We start from the raw sequence: 22,406 nt of genomic DNA, 5'->3' as shown, positions 1-22,406 counted from the left end.
ATTTTATGTGTGCATATTTTGCCTGCGCGTATGGGTATGTGGTCATGTGTGTACTTGGTGTCCGCTGGGGTTAGAAGAAGGCACAGGATCCCGTGGAACTGGAGTTATGGGTGATTGTGAACCTGGGTCCTCTTCAAGAGCAACAGCGTTCTTAACCAGTGAGTCATTTCTCTTCTCTAGTACCCACTTTAAATTTTTTCTTCATTTTTTAAATTTAAATTAGAAACAAGTTTGCTTCACATGTCAATCCCAGCTCCTTCTCCTTCCCCTCCTTCCCTGCCCTCCCCACTAGGCCCCCCAGCCCCCCTCCCAATCCCCACTCCAGTCCCCAGGGAGGGTGAGACACTCCATGGTGGATCTCCAGAGTATGTCATTTCATCCCGGGCAGGGCCTAGGCCCTCCCCCAAGAGTCCAGGCTGAGAGACCATCCCTTATTGTGGGATGGACACCCAAAGTCCATTTGTATGCCAGGGATAAATATTACCCAAGGCCCCATAGATTACCTAGGCTTCTTCACTGACACCCACCTTCAGGGGGTCTGGATCAGTCCCATGCTGTCCTCCCAGCCATCAGTCTAGGGTCCATGAGCTCCCCCTTGTTCAGGTTAGCTGTTTCTATGGGTTAAACCAGTCCAGTCTTGACCCCTTTGCTCATCAGTCCTTCCTTTCTGTCACTGGATTCCAGGAGTTCAGTTCAGTGTTTAGCTGTGGGTATCTGCCTCTGCTTCCATTAGTCACTGGATGAAGGTTCTGTTTCCCAGACTCTCTGGCAGTGGGATTATATGCTGGCACTTCCCTGATTCATGTCTAAATCCATAAATGAGTGAGTACATACCATGTTTCTCTTGTTGTGACTGGGTTACCTCACTCAGGATGGTTTCTTCTAGTGCCGTCCATTTGCCTGAAAATTTCAAGATTTCATTGTATTTTTCCACTGAATAGTACTCCATTGTGTAAATGTACCACATTTTCTCTATCTACTCTTCAGTTGAGGCACATCTAGGTTGCTTCTAGGTTCTGGCTATTGCAAATAATTCTGCTATGAACATAGTGGAACAGACGTCCTTGTTGTATGGATGTGCATCTTTTTGGTATATGCCTAAGAGTGGAATTGTTGGGTCTTGTGGTACATTGATTCTCATTTTCCTGAGGAATCTCCATATTTATTTCCAAAGTGGCTGTACAAGTTGGCACTCCCACCAGCAGTGAAGGAGTGTTCCTCTTTCTCCACATCCTCTGCAGCATAAACTGTCGTTGGTAGACAACCTCTCTTTCCCTTCTAAAGATGTATCTGTGTGACCTTGATAGCATGTCTGTGTGGCCATGGGGTAGGGAGTGTGGTAGTGTAGGTGATGTGCTGGAAGTTACAATCAAGCTCTTGTGGTTACTTGTCCGACAACTCCTAAGCGTCTCTGCAGAGAAGAGCCCACTTTAAAATTTTAAGTAATTACATTTACTAGTTTATGTGTGTGTTCATGTGTGCACATGTGTGTGCTCGTGTGTGTGTGTGTGTGTGTGTGTGTGTGTGTGTGTCTTGTAGGAGTCAGTTCTCTCCTTTTGTCATATGGGTCCTGGGGATTGGACTGGTCAGTCTTGGCAGCAAGTGCCTTTACCTGACAAGCCGTCTTGCTGGCCCTCTCTCCTCTTTAATGTATATGCTAACAGCGTTCCCTGCACTACCTACACCTGCCTACTGAACCCTTTGTTTCACGCTGTCACCTGCATAGGGCCACCTTTGAGAAGCAAGCCTTAACCATCTGTAGGGGATGTTGGGTTGGACTCTGGCTGGCACCCACCCGCCATTGCCACCTCCTCTCCTCTGCTTGAGTCTGGCCACTCTCTCTCCACTCGTCTCCTGGCTCTCCTTTTTGCTTTCTCCTTTTAATCCCTGGGACTGCATCAGGCTCCCGGAAGCCTGGAGTTGGGTTTTCTTCCGCGGCTCTGAAGCAGCAATCACTTTCCAAAGGGTGTGGTTGGAGTGGTGTGAAACAGGCCCCTGCACTTCTGGTGGCAAGAATGCTGCATCCGACTGTCAGGGGCACCTGCATTAGCTAAGTACCTGTGTGGACATGTCTGTAGTCGCTGGCCTTCTCACGGCCTAGACCCTTGGGGCTGCTTTCAGGATGTCCCTGTTTTCTGGCTCCATGGGATGGTGGGCATAGTGATCGTCCTATTCCCCAGAGAGAAATGCATAGACACTGCACCTTATTCAAGGCCCTCAGCAGAAACCCAGCTGTTGCCCAATTTAGATGCATCCCAGCCTGATGAAGACAGGCTCTGGGATGCTAAGAGCAGGTGTTCACATGTACCCGAACAGCAGTCGCGAGACAGGTATGATGGTAGGGCTCTGTCACCTGTTCTAACTCCCAGACAGTCTAGAGGGGTAGATATCATTGTTCTCAATGTAAAGAAACTTGAAAAATGAATTTCCTAGGTTAGACTACAAAGGTTTCGCAATGTCATCCTCACACACGTGTTATTATGTTTTGTTCTTGTTTGTTCCCCTTCCCACTGATCTCTCCTGTGTCCCTCCTCCAGCCCATCCTTTCCTCCCTAGTCAGTCCCCTTTCAGATGAAGGAACTCTGGCACAGGCTCGTTAAATGACTTGTCTCGGGGTCCACAGCTAATCACCTCTCTGTGATTGTATACAAATGACTTAAAATGAGTGGCTTAACCCAACAAAAATATATCCTTCTATAGTTCCAGAGGACAGAAGTCCAAAGTCAAAGAACTAACAGGCTTGTGCTGGTTCTGGGGGCCCCAGGGAAGAATCTTTGACCTCCTCTGAAAGGTCCAAGTAGTCAGTGAACATTTCTCTAATTTCGACCTCCACTTTCCCCTCTTTCCTGGAAGGACAGTTGTCATTGGGCTTAGACACGTTCCCCTCCTATCCCAGGTGGTTTAGGCTGAGCACATTTGAGAATTTCCAGCAATGTTGGCAAAAGTCCTCTTTCTAAGTAAGGTTACAATTTTAGGTTCCATAGGCTAGTCTAGGATGTGTCTGCATCTCTCTCTCTCTCTCTCTCTCTCTCTCTCTCTCTCTCTCTCTCTCTCTCTCTCTCTCTCTCTCTCTCTCTCTCTGTGTGTGTGTGTGTGTGTGTGTGTGTGTTGGGGAGGTAGGCTGCTGTTCAGCACACCCCAGGAGCTCAGATGAGCTGCACAGTGTGGCCCTTCCTCAACCTGTGGCCATCACTTCCTGACTGGGAGCACCCAGGACTCCTCAAGCCTGCAGTCACACAGGTGTGGGTTTGCTTGCTGTGTCAGAGAGGATGGGCTATTAAGTCTTGACATTCCACTGTCTTCCTGCCCTCCATGCCTTTGTTTCTTCTGAAGCCTTTTGGTCTGTTCATCTTGGATTTCAGGATTCTCCCATCTCAATGTGTTCAGGAGGTCAGGCCTCAGGGGCATCGAGGACAGCTTGGTACCTGGGCAGGCAAGATGGATGTGGTAGGCTTGGCTCAGTGGCCACACCTCTAAAACGGGACTGCGGAGCGGTGCGATCTTACTTACGGAGTGTGGAGGGAAGTGTTCCAGCTGCAAAGGTGGCCGGCTGCTTGTTAAGACAGCAGCCATTGAGCAGGCTGCTCTTCATTCCCGCTTCTCACCCCTGTTGTGGCCCCAAGCAGCTATTTTCTACCAAATTAAAATCCACTCAGCACTCTTCCTGTTCCCAAATAAAAGCTCCTCTCCAAGCCCTTGCCTGTTACAGCAAGACTTTTTAATAGATTCTGCCTCGTAGAACCACAAGACATATGTCCAATTAGCGGAATAATTTTGCTTAAATATACAAATAAACTGTTGACTGACAACAGTGGCACATGTTTGAGGCTAATTTAAGGCAAAGTAGTTTGGGAACTGGGGTATGGCCTCTCTCCCCATTTCAACCCATTGCTAAGCCTTTCCTTAAGGGATGGATCCCCATCCTGACCATCTATATGATGAGGGGGACATCTCCATGCTATGCTTCATCATTGGGCAGAGTATCCAAGGATGAATATTCATAGACCCAATGGAGCAGCCACTGCTCAGTGAGCATCTGGTATGCCAGGCACCCTGTGGGATGCTGGGTATACACTGGTCCATTCCTGAGGGGCAAGAGGTGACTGACAGCTGGGAGCTCACAAGAGCATCTGCTCCAAGAGGACAAGGACTTGGTCTCTCTTGCTTGCTGCTGTGTTGGTTCACTTGGCACAGTAGGCTCAGTGTATATTCTTAGATGAGTTTGTCGAGGGAAGGAGCAAGATATTTTGAGCTCTTATTGAGTGTCTTAAAGGAGATAAAATGTAGTCACGGGATAAAAGCAACCGAGGGTGGTTTAAGAAGAGCTCTGACCTGGGCTGTGTCTGAAGAGCTGTCCAACAGCCAGCTAGGGGAGGGGTGCTGTCAGAGCTGGCTTTGCAGTTCCTGAGGCTCTGTGCAAAAGTGGCTTTGGCTGGGGGTAGGTGAGCCTGTTTCCTTCCTTTTGTCTGTGTTACCTTGCTGCACTGATAATGGGTACTCTCAAGAGGTTGTAGCCTCCATGCTAGTACATGACCAGGGTCTACATCTGAAAGTGGTGGAAGATGCCTGTCACGTGACCTTTTGACGTTGCTGTGGTCATTGGAGCCATGGTTGGGTATAGATGCCATATGGCTCTTGTGTGACTCTGACTCACCTCATGCCTGTACCAGGCTCCCTGCAGGGCTGCAAGGCAGTGGCAGAATGCAAGCCACCCTGGGTGGAGCTTCAGGGATTTCAGGGCAGAGGTAGGGAGGCTGGGGTTGAGACAGCCAGTGTGCCAGAACATGGGAATAGCCTCCAAGAGCCCATCCTAAGGATAGAGAATATGGGTGAGCTAAATCCCCTAGTGTAGACTCCCCTGCACTGCCAGATTTCACTTAAAAACATAAATTCAGAAATAAAGTAGTTCAAGACAGCCACTGTGTTAGTTTCCTGTGGTTACAGTAACAAATTGCTACTGAATGGTGGCTTAAAACAATACAGACTTGGGGCACTGGAGGTGAGAAGCCCAGAATGATTCTCTGTGGGACAAAATGGAGGTGGTGTTTCCTATGGCAGCTCTGGAGGAGGATCCAGCTCTTTTTTTTTTTTTTTTCTTTTTGGAGACAGGGTCTCACGAGGTAACCTTGGCTGGCTTAGAACTCATCATGCAGACCAAGTTGGCCTTGAACCCATAGAGATTGTTCTGCCCCTGCTTCTGCTGTGATTAAACGTGTGTGTCATCACACCTGACTATTTTTCTGGTTTTTAGAGATGCCCCAGATTTCTTGGCTCGTGGTCCCTCTCCCCATCTTCAGAGCCAACAGCATCTGGTCTAGTTCTTGTGCTGCTGTCTCCCTGGTTCTCTTCTGCCTTTGTCGTTCACTTCTAAGAACTGTGGAGATTACCGGGGTACACCTGAGCAATGCCACTAATCTCATTATCAAGATCGCGGGTTATTAGCAACCTTCTTTTTTTCCCTGCAAGCCTGTGAACTGCTGTTGGATCTGTTAAGAAAACAAATCTCCCTATGAAAAATTCCAAGTGTTGTCACAAAGAACAGAGAGTAATAAAATGAATGTTGTACCTGGCGCCTCCACCTAAAATATGCTGCCATAATTCTTTTGTTTGCTTACTGCTAGAGAACTTTAAATTGTAATTTTAGTTTATGTCTACGTCTCTAAACCAGGATAATTTGCTAAGGAATCATGGTGTTATTAGTACATGCAATGAGATTAGCAAGCATTAATGTTGTCTGTATTAGTCAGGATTCTCTACAGCAGTGGTTCTCACTCTCTCTAATGACACTTCGTACAGTTCCTCATGCCATGGTAACCCCCAAGTATAAAATTATTTTCAGTGCTACTACATAACTATAATTTTGCTACCGTTATGAATCATAATGTAAATATTTTTGGAGGTAGAGGTTTGTCAAAGTGGTTGCGACCCACAGGTTTTAGAACCACTGCTCCAGAGGAGCAGACCATAGAGCAGGACTGTGCCCAGAGTGGAATGATTGGACTGGCTGATGTGGACAGGTTGGTTAATCCAACAGTGGCTGTTACTCACTGGAAAGTCTGAGAGCCCCATAGCTTCTCAGTGCAGGAGGACAGATGCCTCTGCAATTCCAGGCTGGCACCAAAGGCCTGGAAGATTGCCGGGACCCAACGATCCTCAGTTCTCATAGGAAGGCCCCAGGAACTGGGTTCTAATGTTGGCAAAGGATGACAGGCAAAAGCAGCTGTGCCGTTTCCTCAGATCACTTTATATCTGGGCTGCTGTTGGAAGGTACTGTTCACTCTTGGGGAGTGTCTTCCCCCTCAGGTCATTCTTCTGAAAAAGTATGTCTCTTAGTTGATTTTAGACCCTGCCAAGTTGGCAATCACATCATCTAATTGCTACCTGTCGTCACTTTGCCCTAGGTTCCCCACCTAATGCCCTTTCTAAGAGTGAGGCTTCTTGCCTACATCTTTTGGGGTTTGTGTAGGAGGAAGTTTCTGTCCTGCCATCAGCTCCCAAATAACCAAGCACAGAGGCTTATTTTATTTACAAATGCTTGGCCAATAGCTCAGGCTTATTGCTAACTAGATTTCACAACCTAAATTAACCAATTTCTATTAATCTATGTATTGCCACGTGGCTTGTGGATTTATCTGTCCTCTAGCATGTCTTGTTCCCTCTGTGTCTCCTGGCCACTCCACTGACTCTCCTCTTCTTCCTCCCAGAATTCCTAGTTTGGCTATCCCGCTTATACTTCCTGCCTGGCTACCAACCAGTCAGTTCTTTTTTAACAATGAGAATAATACATAGTCATAGTGCACAGCAGGGTTATTTTACAGCAGGTTTAGCTTTGTTTCCTGCCATCAGTCATGAGAACTCGAGGCTGTGTAGATATGAGAAGAGACTGTCATCCCAAGTCTGAGAGACAGGATGGGAGGCAGGCTGGCTGTCGTGTTATTCTGCTCATGGCCTTAGCATTTGTTATTCTTGTCTGTAATTGCTATTCCAGAAATGCCCTTACTCTTCTGGCCACAGAGCAACTGTGAGAACAAATTAATTATGCATCTTCTCACCGTGTGTGATTAAGGGGCAGGTGGAGGGAAGGGTTCTCTGCAGCTTTTCTGGCCATGAGGCTCCCAAATGGATAGTTTCCAGATTGAAGAGTACAGGTCCCCAGCTCCTGTGGGCATCTGTGGAGGCAGGCTTGCTCTTTGGCAGGGGAACTGCAAGTTGCCAGCAATAACATCGTTAGTCTCTTAAATTTGCAACTCATTTGCTGAGTGCTTGCTGTCATGACAGCTCATTTGTGTGGATTCCAGGGATCCTGGGACAACTGTCTTTGGTTCGTACCTCCCTAAATGATTGCCAGCAGTTTTAATTCCATCACTAGAGACTGATTCCTTCAGTCTAAAACTCTGTTCCCAATTATGATACAGGTATTGGGCTGGGGAGATGGTGTATGGCATGCAAACATGAGGACCTGAGTTCAATTCCCAGAACCCATGTTCAAAGAAAGCCAGATAGACACAGTGACACAAGCCTTTAATCCCAGAACCTAAGAGAAAGAGGCAGGCAGATGTCTGTGTTTTTGAGGCCAGCCTGGTCTGTGTGGCATGTTCCATGCGTGCTGGAATTACATGATGAGTTCCTTTGTTTTAGTTACTTTCCAGTGCTGCAATAAAACATCACTGCCAAGGGAACTTATAGAAGGAGCTGGGGATGTATCTATTTTAACTTCTGTTTAAATATGCCATGTAAGTGTGGTGGCATTATGCACTCAGACTGTCCAACTCACAATCCGTCTACCTTGGCTTAGATGCACTTTATAGTCTAGACCTTGGAATCCTTTTGCATCATCCCCTGAGAGCTGGAAATACATCAGGCTTGGCATTAATGTTATTAATTACTAACTGTAGCATCAGTTCAGGTTTGAGTTGATTTTATTTGATGATTTGTCCCTCTTCTCATGACACGTGCTTTCTTGAACCTCTGCATATCTGCTAATTTTCCATTAGATGTTAGATATCACATTTTATCTTTGTGGGTGTTATGTATTTTTGTAATGATTTTTCTTGAAATTTGATCTGGGGAATTGTTGAATTTCTGGGGGATAGTTTTTTTTTAGGTCTTGCTTTAATATTTGTTAATTGGGAATGAGTCAGTATTTATGCTATCTCTAGCTACTGAGGCTGGAATTTCTATGAACAGTATCCCAAGTGAATTACGAGACTTTACCAGTCTGGATGGTAAGAATAGGTCACATGTAAGTCCTGGTACTTAACTCTAATCTCTGGGGTTGTTCTTTTTCTGGGCTCAGGCAGTTTTTGCATGGATGTGTGCTGATCAGCCTAAGTTGAGGACCAGGGTCTGACCCTGTGCAGATTGCCAATATTCTTTTATTATTATCCTTTACTTCTCTCTCCTGCCCTGTGAACTCCATCTCCTTAACTCAATGGTCCTTTCCGTGGAGACTGCAGTTAATTGGGACCACCATTGGGTTTACCTTCCCTCTTTCTACTTTCATTGCATGACACATAGGGTTTTGAAAACCACTGCTTTGTGTTCCGAATGTGAAGGTAAGAGAAGCCCCCTTTTGGAACATCAAGGTCTATGGCCTGGGCGACTTCCGAGTTTAGAGTTGCCATTTCCTAAGGTGGGGAAGCCTGGGGTGGGGGATCATGTTTCATGGTCATGGGTGTGGTGGGAAGCACACACCTTGTTTGGGGCACTTACTGGACACTAGTGTGATGTCAGAGAGGCCACTGGATCTGTTCAGCTCAAGGCAGGGGAGCAGTCTGGGTAGTGACATTGATCTTTGTGCCCACAGTGTATGGAGCTGGAGGAGACTTCCCAGGGAGTAAAGCTAGAGGATCAGACCAGCTATTGTTTAATTTTCTGTTATCTTTGACTGCTTTGAAGTCCTAGGTCCCTGTAGGCAGTAGAAGGGCGTTTCCTCTCCATAACTGACTCTGAGAGAGCTAGTGCCTCTCTTCCACTGACTTTCACATACAAACCAACTGATGCAGAGTACTTAATCCCCAACCACTTCCACCCAGCCTGTACACTCATGCCACATTCCCTTAGCTCTAAATGTCCAGGACCAAGTCCCAGATCGCTAGGCATAGCTTCTGTGCCCCAGAGTCTGCAGTAATGATTCAAACCAGCCAGTTCTAAACTGTCCTGCCTTACCCATCTTTCCTATAGAACCCACAACAAAGACGTTTGCCCTTGCTTTCTCCCCACCCTGGTAGTTTCCCATGTGGCCCTGTGTGGCATGCCATGACTTCTAGGGATTTGTGATGAAAAATTCTAAATTTTCCTTCATAATAATTGTGTCTGTGTTCATGAATCTTACCACACGTGCTTAAAACACTTCCCAGGTTCCCTTACAACAAGTATAGGAATACCTGCTTTGACTAAGAGCAGAACATATCCGATTTCCCTTCCCAGCAACTCCCCGAGGAAGCTATTGTTTATGGATGTGAAAACTGAGTTGAGAGAAGTTCTGTAAGTTGCCCACGGTGATGCTGCTGCTTTTCATTGCTGTTGTTGTCTTGGTGCTCATCTTCATCTTCTTTGGCATATGGTAGTATACAGTGCAATGAATTCATTATGACATTGCCAGGCATGCATACAATATACTTGATCACATTCGGGACTCAGTTGGCTCTGTTTGGAATCTATGGTTTTGTCTTTCACCGTTCCCACTCCTTCCTGTCTTTTGTGGGGCACTTGTCTCATGACATTCCCAGACATTGATCAGTTCTGATGAGGCCCCTGTGAGTTCAGTCTGATATTGGCACCTTTCTGCCAGGTTTGGGGAAGTAGGGCCTCCGCTCCCAGGGGTTCAGACAGGGAGAGAGAGAACGGTCCTGCTTGGGCCTTTGCTCCATTGGCTCAAATCAGCAATTAATCGGCACTGAGTTTATCTTATTAGCCATTCATTGTCTCCCCTCTCAAACCACAGACCAAGCTGTCGAATAACAATGCTTTTAATTAATATGAGGCAGATTAAAAGCCTTTACAGCAAGGTGGTAATGAGGTAATCATAAGGCGTGTTATTGAGCTGGGAGGGAAAAGGAAGAAGGAGCCTGGGCAGGGAGACCACGCCAGCTGCTGGGTGATAGTTCAGTGGGGATGGGAGGCAGGTGTTGGGGATCTCGGTGAGGAGGCATCACACCCATACATCCAGCTGCTCAGTGAAGCCAGGTACTAGGCAAGGGCGCAACTGGGATCCAGTGAGCAAATAGGTACCAGATGTTAAAGGTAGAGGCAGGAATTGGGAGTTCTCTGAGGGGACCCTGAAGTCTATATGTTTAGAATAATACTCCACTTCTATGTGTGTTTCTATCTCTTTCCTCTCTCCTTCCCCCCCCTCCCCCGCAGCTCCATCCCTTCCTTTTGTGAGATGGCCTAGAACTCTCTAGTTAACCCCGATAGGACTCAAGTTCATGAGCCTCAGCCTCCATGTGCTGGGATTATGGGGCATGTGTCACAGGTGTGATCTGCATTTCTTGTATTATGATGCTTTACAGTTTAGGTGACAGTCTGTGAAAGTAGCTTTTGTTTTTGTTAGGTTGTAGGGACCCGGTCTATTAGCCTGGATATGTGTATGTGGCGGGCTAGACTGTGTGTGTGTGTGTGTGTGTGTGTGTGTGTGTGGTGGGCTAAACTGGATGTGTGTGTGTGTTTGTTTTGTTTTTTCTTTATTGAGACAGGGTCTCTGTGAAGCTTAGGCCTCGAACTCACAGAGATCTGCCTCCCCTCTCCCCAAAAGCTGAATTGAAGGTGTGTGTCACTATGCACGGCTTTTTGTTTGTTTTGTGTTTTTAAAAACATTTTTATTCATTATTTAATTAGTTCCTCAGCATTTCACACATATTTTGATCATATTCATTCTCCTTCCCCCAGTTCTTCCAGATCCATCCCCTTCCTTTCTCACTTAACTCTTTTCTTTTAATCCACCAAAGGGCATTTTTGTGTTGGCTCTTCCTCTTCCAAAGCAAAGAATTGCCAAGAGCTCAGCTAGGGCTGGGTCTGTGTGTCCACTTCCTCTCTTGTGATGGGATTTGGTTTGGCTGGGGCTTGCACAGGACTTGTGTGTGATGTCACACCCACTGTGAGTTCATATGTGTGCTTACCTTGTTGTGTCCAGAAGACAATGCTTCTTTGTAGTCACCCAGTACCTCTGGATCTTAAACTCTTTTAGGTCACTCTTCCACAAGGATCTCTGAGCCTTTGGAGGTGTGGCACGTTTGTTCCACTTAGGACTGTCATTGTCAGTCTCTTATTCTCTACACATTGGGTCTCTGTGTCAATCATCATCTACTGCAAACAGAAGCTTTTCTGATGAGGGTTGAGAGATGCCTTACTCTATGAGTGTAATGGCAGGTAATTAGGAATTGGGTTAATGCTATTTACATTTAGTGGAATAACAGTAGTTGGTTCCCTCCTACAGTCTGTGAGCCTTCTCACCATGGTGCATGGCTTGATAATGTTGCCAAGTGTGGGTTCCCTCCTGTGTAGCGGACCCTAAGTCCAGTCAGAAAGCGGTTGGCTACTCCCATGACATTGTACTCCTTTTTCACCAGAATGCATGTCTTGCCAGATAGACTGTTACTGCAGCTCACAGATTTCACACCTAGGTAAGACTGATGATTACTTTTCTCCTCTGGTAGTGTGCATAGCACCTTGCAGCACAATGAAAGCTAGCCAGTAGGGGAAAAACTTTCCGGTTAGTTCTAGCTTGATTTCTCCATGTTCTGTGACTCAGTTTCTTCAGCAAGAGGGTCTTGCTGTCACGTTCTGGAGGGCAAGCAGTAGTGCTTGTAATAACCTGTACTGTTTAGGGGTCTATGGAACCTCACTAGCCTACAGCTCCAAGAGAAGCAAACTATTCCTAGCACTGGGCTTTTGATTTATTAGTCTCTGGTGTCTAGTAGGGGCCCTGTTGCCCTTGTAGGGTAATTCCATCTTGACTCTTTTTATGTATGTGTATAGATATATTTTAGGAGGATTCTATGGTAGGAGATTTCCATATGATCTTTTTTGAAGTCTTTAGAGTTATTTCCTCCCTCCCCAGTTTCCCTCTTCTACCCACCCTCCCCTTCCCCACCATAATTTATTCCTTCCTGTCCCATTTTTCCCTTTGAATCCTTTGCATCAGCACGGTCTATCTCCCATCTCTTGAAAGCCCCTCTCATGGTCTGTTAATAATTTCCTAATCTCTGTGGGTATTCCAGTGGGACACAAATATATAAGGATTCAAAGCTAGCCGGGCATTGGTGGCTCACGCCTTTAATCCCAGCACTCGGGAGGCAGAGGCAGGCGGATCTCTGTGAGTTCGAGGCCAGCCTGGTTTACAGAGCAAGTTCCAGGACAACCTTCAAAGCTACACAGAGAAACCCTGTCTCGAAAAACCAAAAAAAAAAAAAAAAAAAGATTCAAAGCCAATATCCATAAGTGAGAGAAAAACATGTGACCTCTACATTTCTGGGACTGGGTCACCTCACTCAGGATGACTGTTTCCAATTCTTCTCAGTCGCCTATGGACTTTATAATTTCATCTGTCTTAGTAGCTGAGCAATATTCCATTGTGTAGATATACCACCTTTTCATTACCCATTCATCTGGGCATCCAGACTGCTTCCATTTACTGGATATGGTGAACAGAGCCACAATAAACATGTCTCAGTAGTAGGATACAGAGCTCTTTGTGTGTATGCCCAAGCGATAGTTGAATCATGTGTACATGTGTGCATATATTTTCAGCTTTCTGAGAGACGCCCACATTCATTTTCATAGTGGCTGCATTTGCACTCCTACCAGCAGTGAATGCAGGTTCCTGCTTTCCCCGCATCCATGCAATCATTTGTGTTTCAGATTTTTTTTCCTTTTTCTTGTTTTTGTTTTAAGACAGGGTTTCTCTTTGTAGCCCTGGCTGTCCTGGAACTCACTCTATAGTCCAGGCTGGCCTTGAACTCACAGAGATCCGTCTGCCTTTGCCTCCTGAGTGCTGGGATTAGAGGCGTGCGCCACCACCGCCCGACTGTATTTTGGATCTTAGCTATCCTGACTGGGTGCGATAAAATCTCAACGTAGTTTTGTCAGTTTCCTGATGGCTAAGGATGCTTAACATTTTTAAAATTTATTTTATTTTTAATTATGTTTGTGTTAGTCAGGGTTGCAAGTGGGTATGTGTGCCTGTCTGGGAGTGCAGAAGCCAGCAGGGGCCAGAGGCATAGGATCTCCCTAGAGTGGGAGATCACAGGATGGGTGCTTAACATTTTAAAAACTGTTTCTCAGCCACTCTTTTGGGAACTGTTTTTATTAATTTTTAGGCATTTCACTCAATGGGAAGATTGTTTCCCCTCTGCCTCTTTCTGCTAAGTTTTGAGCATTGACTATATGCTGGACCTGGTGCTGGGCTTTTTTGGTTTTTATCCATTACTTCATTTAATCACTGCGGTGAGCATAATTATTGCCCCCTGTCTGCTTGGGAAGAAACCAAGGTTCTGTCAAGGTTTGATGATACGTAAGTAGCAAAATAGGATTTGGGCCCAAGTCTTCCTGACTCTAGTGTCAATGCCATTGATTAGCAAGTCACATGATTCCCCCTTGTTTGGTTAGGAATGAATACATCTTTTGTAGCCATCTGAAACGTATACACTGGATCCAACTGTCAGGGCCAGCACATTTCCTAACCTGGTGCCCATTAAGAGCCTGTTACATGGAGTGACTGGGCAGCTGCCTTTGCTGCCTGCTGTTGAAAGTTTTGGCTTGATGGACATATGCCCACAGCTCAGTAACTGTAGTCTTTCTATGCAGAGACCATGCATCCCCACTGCAAACCATGGTGCAGAGGATACAGGGCTGGGTATCTGACGGATGAAGGCCACATCGTGCTTTTACCACTAATTTACTGACTGTGAGACTTTGAGGTCACTGAGCTCTGAGGTTATTAAATCTTTATAGACATATCAAAGATCTGTGCTCTGGAGCTGGGGAGATGGCTCAGGTGGTAAATGGCTTGCCTTGCAAGTGTGAGACTTCGAATTTGACCCCCAGAACCTGTGTAAGAAGGTGAGCTTCGTGGTGTGTGCTTGAGATCCCAGTGAGGGTGAGATGAAAGACAAAGACAGGTAGAGCCGCTGGGGCTCACTGGCTGGCCAGCCTTGTGTGCTGGGTGAGCCTCCACTGGCTGGCCAGCCTTGTCTACTGGGTGAGCCTCCACTGGCTGGCCAGCCTTGTCTACTGGGTGAGCCTCCACTGGCTGGTGATACACACATACAGAGACACAGAAAAGACAGTGACAGAGAGACAGATAGACAGAGTAACAGAGAGACAGACAGAGAGGGGAAAGGGATACACATAGAGAGACACATGGGGTGGGGGAGAGTAGTATGCAGATTAAAAAAAACTGAGTTCGAGGCCAGCTTGGTCTCAAGTTCCAAGACAGCCAAGGTTACACCCTCCACCCCTCCCAAAATAGAAATCTGGATGGAGTGTTCATGTGTGTACTTACACCAGGGTACCGAACGGATGCTTTTGCATTGATTATAGCTGCAGCTCTTTGATGGGCCTGAGTTGTCCACTGTGGCAGCCACTAGCTCTTTAAAAATCACTGCATGTAATGATTCTTTGTAAGCAACTTAATGCAGTTGCCCAGCCACACTAGCCCATTTCAGCTGCACAGTAGCTACTCTGTAGGCAGTAGGCCAGAGCATGTTCATGTCACAGGAAGTTGACTGTGCAGTCTTATCTATCAAGTCATCCCTCCCTCCCTCCCTCCCTCCCTCCCTCCCTCCCTCCCTCCCTCCCTCCCTCCCTCCCTCCCTCCTTCCCTCCTTCCCTCCATCCCTCCCTCCCTCCCTTCCCCCTCCTCTCTCTGTGAGTGTGTGTGTAAGCTCAAGGATGTGTGCTTAAGGATTGGGGTCAAGAGGGTGAAGAGATCAGGAGCTCCTGGAAGCTTTGTTCAAGCATATGTGTATGGCTGGGAGATGGTCCCAGGAAGAAAGAAGCATTCCACTCCTCCATGGATTCCGTGCTACCAGTAGGCTCAACACCATGTGGTGCCAAGTGGAGTGACTGAAAGCCAGAAACTTTGTACTAAGTCAGGAACTTTCCTGAATGTAGAATGAGTCTGGTTTCTGACCCAAAAGGACAGTGGACCCTGGAGCAGAGCAGGGACTCTTGGAGGTCTGAGTGCTACTCTGTTAAACAGCATTTGTGTGTGTGTGTGTGTTTTACTATAACAGAATATTTTAAGTTTCTGTAAGTGGCAATGCTCCTTGTCTGTGAGCAGTGTGTGTGTGTGTGTGTGTGTGTGTGTGTGTGTGTGTGTGTGTGTGTGTGTGTGTGTAGCTGGATGACAGTGACCTCAGGGCTTCTTTAGTAGAAATGAGGGTGATATATACAGTAGGTGCTGACTCAGTTTCATGGATCCTGGTTTTGTGAGTATATGACTTATCTTTGTCATCATGAGTCTACATTTTTGGTGTCTGGGTAGCTTACCCTGAGGTACACAGACTGTATTATAGACATATATAACCTCTGTACCCAAGAACTGATGTGCAGGTAATAGTTGGGTCAGGGTTGACTAGCCTCTCTGGCCTTGGGTGAACCAAGGATCCCTGTATTGCTTAGACTGTTTTGAAGGCGGCCATCCCTTTTTTGTCAAGAGATATCCATTTGTCACTGTTTCAAGCTATAGGTGAGGGACGATGAACTCTGTTTGCTTGTGGAGGGGCTGGACAGGATGAGGCCAATGCTTTGTAAGGACTCAAAACAATAGGGTCATGTAGATGTGACTCTAGCTTAAAGAACATGGTGGATAGGTCTGCCAACAACACACACACACACACACACACACACAGACACACTCACATGTACATACATGTGCACGCACACATACCGAGGGCACCTCACAACATTCGAGCATACACAGAAACACATGCTGCAACCTTCAGGATGCACACACATAGTTGCATGAGCGCACACACACAAACTGTGCCTTCAATAGTTCTCTTGATCTGAAAAGTCCCTCAATTTTCATCTTAATCATTGCAGATTAAATTTCAGGGCTTGGCGCTGTGTATCACCCGGCTCCTAATTACATAAGTAATTTGAACAGGGGAAACTGAATGTAAAGAATTATTAAGTAGTGAAAGATGGCTAACTCCTAAAAGAGATCCAATGATGTTCTAACGGCAGTAACTGTAAATATATCCTGGAGATGATGGGGCAGAGAACTTAGCTGCCACCTCTTGGGCAGCCTGCTGGCTGGCAGAGGAGCTTGTTAGTGGGTATGACAGCCAGCTAATCTGTAGGGACAGCCTGTTGGGTGCTCAACACATTGTGGAGTGTCTTGGTTGGGCTACAGGAGGGGACCACAGGTAGTGGAGGGTATGGGCCACTGCTAACCTGTGAGGTCCTGGGGTGAGCAATACCTGGCCCACCTGGCTGTTCATCTCTTCTGGATACTAGAACCGTTAAGGGCAATGCTGGCCTCTGTTTGGACCTCAGAGAATCCCCCCACTGCCTGAACCTGGTACCTAGCTTTGGGATCAAAGGAGAGGTGGATCTATAGTTGAGGGGCAGTGCAGAGAGTCCCACTTAAGGGGTTTGATTTATTAAGATTTTTTTTTTAACCTTTCATGACAGGGGGAAATGTCCTAATTGGCAATATGCCTGTTGTGCAAGTATGGGGACCTGAGTTTGGATTACTGTCACTTACATAAAAAGTTGGGTGTGGTGATATGCATCTGTAACACAGCCTTGGGGGGAGTTGGGAGACAGGTGGGTCCCTGTCTCCCTGACTTACTGGCCAGTCAGCCTAGAGAAATGGACGAGCTCCGCTTTGCTGACAGACTCTGTCTCAAACATTGAAGTGGAGTGTGATTGAGCAGGACACCTGATGCCGGCCACTGCCCTACACTGGTACTCACACACTCAGGGTTGTTTGCCCACAGTGCTTTTAAGCTTTATACCGGAAACATCATCTCCTCTCAGAACTGCGGCTTAGCCTTGACCAGCTGTGGCCACTCCCCATATAACCCAGCCCCATATGTCCTTCCACTGTCTGGCACTGGCCAGCTTTGTCCTGGTTTCAGGTCTTTGTGGTTCTGGGATTGAACCAAGCCCTTATGGATGCTAGATAGTCATTCTGCCAGAAGAACTGCATCCCCAGATCCCCGTTTTCTCACTTCTCAAGAGACTCTCCCTGCCTCCCAACTCTAACTCCTCCAGGGTCACTCTCCACATTGGGACTTATTTCTTCCTATTTCTTGATAGAGGGAACACTGTCATTGGTGCCAGTAGGACCCTGTCTGAATCAGGGCCGGAGGGTTCCACTGAGGGGTGGGATTGTCGTAGGGCCACAGGTTTCCCCTGGAATGGGTTGCGATGGGCATCAGAGCCATACATCAGGGTTAGAAATGGATGGATTCCCGTGTGCCTGAAGACAGCCTGGAGCTGGGACAGGGGTGTTCAGGGCTGCAGGGTTCTTTTTCTTTTCTTAGATTTTACTTGTTCCGTGTGTCTGCATGTTTGCCTGCATGTGTGGATGTGAATCATGCATGCCAAGAACCCATGGAGGTCAGAAGAAGGCACTGGATCCCTTGGAACTGGAGTTACAGATGATGTGTGAGGTGCCATGTGGGGACCAAAGCAAGTCCTCTGCAAGAGCAGCAAGTGTTCCTAACTGCTGAGCCTTCTCTCCAGTCCCGGGGTTCTCTTCTTACTGTCAAAAGCAGTGGTTCTCAACCTTCCTAATGCTGCGACACTTTTAATACAGTTCCTCATGTTGTGGTGACCTCCAACCATAACATTATATTTGTTGCTACTTCATAACTGTAATTTTGTGACTGTCATGAATTGTAATGTAAATATCTGCTTTCCAATGGTCTTGGGCGACTCCTGTGAAAGGGTCATTTGACCCCCAAAGGGGTCATGATCCACAGGTTGAGAACCACTATCTAAAGGAACAGTGTGCTCACCTGGCAATTAATTATACAGGAAGGCATTTCTTCCGTCCGTGTGAACTCTTCACATGGTCTTATTGCTAATTGCATCATTATTCTTCTTAGCACCTGGAAGTGTAAGTTCATCTTCAGGGTTCAAACTCCTTTGCTGCTTTGGTGGAAGAAGCAGACAACAGGTCTCCATAGCACACTGGGACTCCTTGTCTCCTAAATTACATGCAAAGCCCATCATTCCTTAGAAGCTATAGCTCCAAAGCTGGAGAGATGGCTCAGTGGTTAAGAGCACTGACTGCTCTTCCAGAGGACCCGGGTTCAATTCCCAGCACCCACATGGCAGCTCACAACTGTCTGTAACTCTGGGATGTGATGCCTGATCTCAAGACCCTTAGCTGGGCTGGGCTGATGACTCAGGGGGACCAGGTTAGGTGCATGTAGGGACTCCTCTCAACTCCAGTAGGACAGTCTCATCATTGGTAACCTGCCCAGCTGTCTGCTCCATGTGTGGGAATAGAGCCCTAGATTTGGAGTGTTTTGTAGCCTTTCCTTGGATATTTATCTCTGTTTTCTAAATAAGACAATTGACTTTCTTGTCTTTAAAGGTATCAACTCTGCCTCCCTGAACTGCTTTGAGGAATAAAAAAATATGATATATATGAGTAGTTATTATTATTTACTATTATTACTGTTATCATCCTGTCAGTGGTAGAGTTGCAAACAACTCGAAGTGCTAGATGGTTGAGGAGTAGGTGGCAAAAGTATTAACTCAGTATACCCTTGAAGGAGTCAGTATGTTTGTCTTGGTTAGTAGCTGTGAATACTCATTTGTGGGGACTGAGGTTCCAACCAGTTAAGCTTTGATAGAACGGGAGGAGACTGGAAGCATCAGACTGGGTGCAGAGGCTGGCCTCAGTGAGAGATTAGCATTGACTGCTCTGGGGACCAGTAAGGTAGAAGATTAAAAGAGAGGTGTGTGTGTGTGTGTGTACACGCATGCTCATGTGTGCACGCATGCGTGTGTCTATGTGTGTGCATGTGTGCGTGGATGCATGTGTGTGCATATGTGTGAATGCACATGTGTGCATGCATGTATGTGTACATGTGCATATGTGTGTGTGCACTTTATGCCTGTGTGAGTGTGTGTGTATACACATGTTCGTGAGTGTGTGTATTTGCATGTGTGTATGCATTCGTGTGTGTGTGTATGTGTGTGTGTGCAGGCATGCATGGGTGTTTACGCATGTTTGTGTGTGTGCATTCTCATGCGTTTGTCTATCCATGTGCATGTGTGCATGTGCGTGTGTCTGTGTGTGTGTGTGTGAGTGCATGTATGTGTGTATATGTGTATCTGCCCTTGTGTGTGTGTGTGTGAGTGCATGTATGTATGTATATGTGTATCTGCCCTTGTGTGTGTGTGTGTATGTGTGAGTGTGTATGTGTGAGTGCATGTATGTGTGTATATGTGTATCTGCCCTTGGCACTGGGGAGTAAACAGAGGTGTTTGCGTAGAGAGGCAGAAGAAGGGAATACTGTCAGGGACCAGTCTGCTCTCACTTCTCTGACTTGCCTGTCTCCTGCAGGTGCACCTCCGCTCTGCCAGACGTCTCTGTGAGCTCTGCTGTGCCAACCGGGGCACCTTCATCAAGGTGGGCCAGCACCTGGGGGCTCTGGACTACCTGCTGCCAGAGGAGTACACCAGCACGCTGAAGGTGTTGCACAGTCAGGCCCCACAGAGCAGCATGCAAGAGGTCCGACAAGTCATCCGGGAAGACCTGGGCAAGGAGGTACCTTGTTTTGGAGCAGGGAGGGGGCAGAGCAGGGAGGGACCAGAACAAAAGTGAGCCTTTACAAAAGTGAGCCTTTACAAAAGGGCCTGCTGCCTGGGCCTAGGGCTCTGAAGAGTCATCCCTGATGTGGAATCAAACGTCTCAGCAAGATTCAGTGCTAAACCAAAAGCTAGAAGGGACCTCAGTGACCATCAGTAAAAGATGTATTAGCCGAAATATGAGATGTCCATATTCAGCAGTGTTGGCTGGTAATCTAAGAAGGTTTGGGTGTCTTGACCTAATACTGTCAGCTCCTGGGGCTTTACTGCACACTGGTCAGACTGTCACTGTCGTGTGTTACGCTGCCACAGTCAGTCCTCACAGCAATGTGAGGGGAGAACTATTACTGACTCCATTTTGCAGCTGAGGGTTGAAGGCAAACTCATTGCACTAGGACGCTATCAACAAACCATCCAGTTCACTGCCTTGGTTTCTCTGGAATGTTTCTGGTAGACACTTATCCACCTTGATCTCCAAGGGATGGGGCGCTTGCTCTCTTAGCTGCTGGTTGTCCAAGGACCTCTTCCATCTATTGCCAGTGGCCTCTGACTATCCGAAGGCTTCCTGCTGGACATAGTGCTGCAGGCCTTTAATCCCAGCACTCGGAAGGCAGAGGCAGGTGGATCTCTGTGAGTTCAAGTCCAGCCTGGTCTACATAGTGAGTTCCAGGACAGCCAGAGTACATAGTGAGACCCTGTCTCAAAAAGAAAAACAAAACAAAACAAAAAAACAAACAAGTGAAAGACTTCCTTAAAGTAAAGCACTAGAATCGACCTCAGGTCTCAAGTTCTCATGTCCATTCTGTGCGCTGGAGTGACAGAAAGGAAGGAAAGGCCCCTTTGTCTCACCTTCAACTTCATGATGGTGACCTGCAGGGAGGTTTTGTTTTTTCTAAATTGGTTTCCTGGACCCTCACTGGCTGTTTTTGGACACAGAGAGGGATTGGAGTGCCCTTTTCGGGTAACTGAGCAACAGGTCAGGCCCAGCCTTTAAACACCATGTGCTGTAACTTGAGCATCCCTTCCAAGACCTCTGCCAAATCCTTATTCCCCTCACTTAGTGCTGTGTCTTTTGGAGTTTTCTGAGCATGATCTTAAAGTCCAGCTGTCACCTGATGCCTGTTCTGAGGTTGGTTTGTAATGGTTGGTGCCTCCCAGTTGTCCTTAAGTTAAAATCCTGGAGGTTGGAGAGATGACTCAGTGCTTGGGAGTGCTTGCCAATCTCATAGAGGACCACTTGGTACCCAGCTCTCGAACTGGGAATCCCACAGCCATCTCTAACTTTAGGATCTGATGGTCTCATAGGTACCTGTATCTGTGTGGTACACACACACACACACACACACACACACACACAGTGTGAGAGTCCCCACCACCTACCCGTTTTATGACTGCCTCAGTGTGGCAGAGGCCTGGTGACCAGAGTTAGGGCTTTGGAGCCACAGTCTTGAACCCAGCACAAATTATGTGTTCTTGTACCTCATCTGTAAAATGAGAAAGACCATAGTGTCCGCCTTGTAGGGGCACATGCAGATCGTAGAGGACAGTGGACCGCAGACAGTGGTACCTCATCTGTAAAATGAGAAAGACCATAGTGTCTGCCTTGTAGGGGCACATTCAGATCGTAGAGGACAGTGGACCGCAGACAGAGGGTGGTGTTGTGATGCTCGTGATGTCCTGTGCTCCCCTGGTCACGTCTCACTGTGTGCACCAGTGCCTGTGGCCTCGATCCCTGCTCTGCTTGCAATGCTTTTTTCTATATTCTCTACCTGCCAAGTGATTCTAGGCCAGTTGTCCATCTGTCCATTCATCTAGCAAATGCCAGGCAGAGTGCTAGGTGGTGTTTATCCCATATAAACAGCAGCAGCTGTCCTGGGAAGTCTTTGATCTTCTCAGACCATCTGTATCAGGCCCACATAACTTAGCACCCTCCAAGTGTGGCGTGGCTTGCTGGAAATCAGGCCATGCTATCACGAGTCAGAAGAATCTTCAGGGATGAAGACCATGACAGTCCATTTTTCCTGGACCTGTAGCACCAGAATAGTAAGGTGTTTGGTAGCTCCCAGTCTTTGTTTACTAGCAAATGAGCTGTCCTGGGTTATGCAAGGCAAGACTGAGAAGAGGGGCAGGGGTTGGATAAGGATCAGTCCTGTCTCCCCGCCCCACCAGTATGTGGAGTTGGAAGTTGTAAGAGGAAGTCTGTATGCGCCTCTAGTAAGTCACATCGTTAATGGCGGCATACAGACTTCCGTTAAGTATCCAGCACCCAGACAAGGAGGTGCTGTGTATCAGTGATGGCCTGGCCTGCAGGGTCTGACTCTTGAGGCTGGGGTCAGGCGCAGATGCCTCCAAGACTGCCTTGCTCTAAGGAACATTTCCTCCAGAGGGAGAGAGAAGGAATGAAAGGCAGATTGGACTTAGGGCTGGAGTCAGGGAGAAAGCTGGAGGCTAGGAGGATCAGGGCTTGCACAGAGGAACCCCTGAGCAGCACGGACAGGGTTGGCATGCTGCTAGCCTGCCTGCCTTTGCCTCTTGCTGCGAATGTTGGCTTCTGGATTCTAACAGTGGGAGATTCACCCCCTCCCAAGCTAAAACAAAGTAACTCTCTGTAATAACAGTGCTGA

General features: G+C 47.1%; 1 protein-coding gene across 3 annotated transcripts in view; it reads left to right on the top strand.

Moving 5' to 3' along the window:
* The window catches only part of Adck1 (aarF domain containing kinase 1), a 95,197-nt gene that overhangs the window by 18,799 nt on the left and 53,992 nt on the right, over positions 1-22,406 (top strand). For all 3 annotated transcript variants that reach the window (XM_013123539.3, XM_005083993.4, XM_013123538.2), the window contains one exon: positions 19,538-19,741. In XM_013123539.3, the coding sequence (XP_012978993.1) occupies positions 19,538-19,741 (204 nt within the window). The remainder of the gene's footprint in view (positions 1-19,537; positions 19,742-22,406) is intronic.

The sequence above is a fragment of the Mesocricetus auratus genome, unplaced genomic scaffold (genome assembly GCF_017639785.1).
Source record: "Mesocricetus auratus isolate SY011 unplaced genomic scaffold, BCM_Maur_2.0 Super-Scaffold_15014, whole genome shotgun sequence".
In the NCBI taxonomy this organism is placed as follows: domain Eukaryota; kingdom Metazoa; phylum Chordata; class Mammalia; order Rodentia; family Cricetidae; genus Mesocricetus; species Mesocricetus auratus.
The sequence above is the reverse complement of the archived record's forward strand: the minus strand, read 5'-3'. Positions and strand labels throughout refer to the sequence as shown.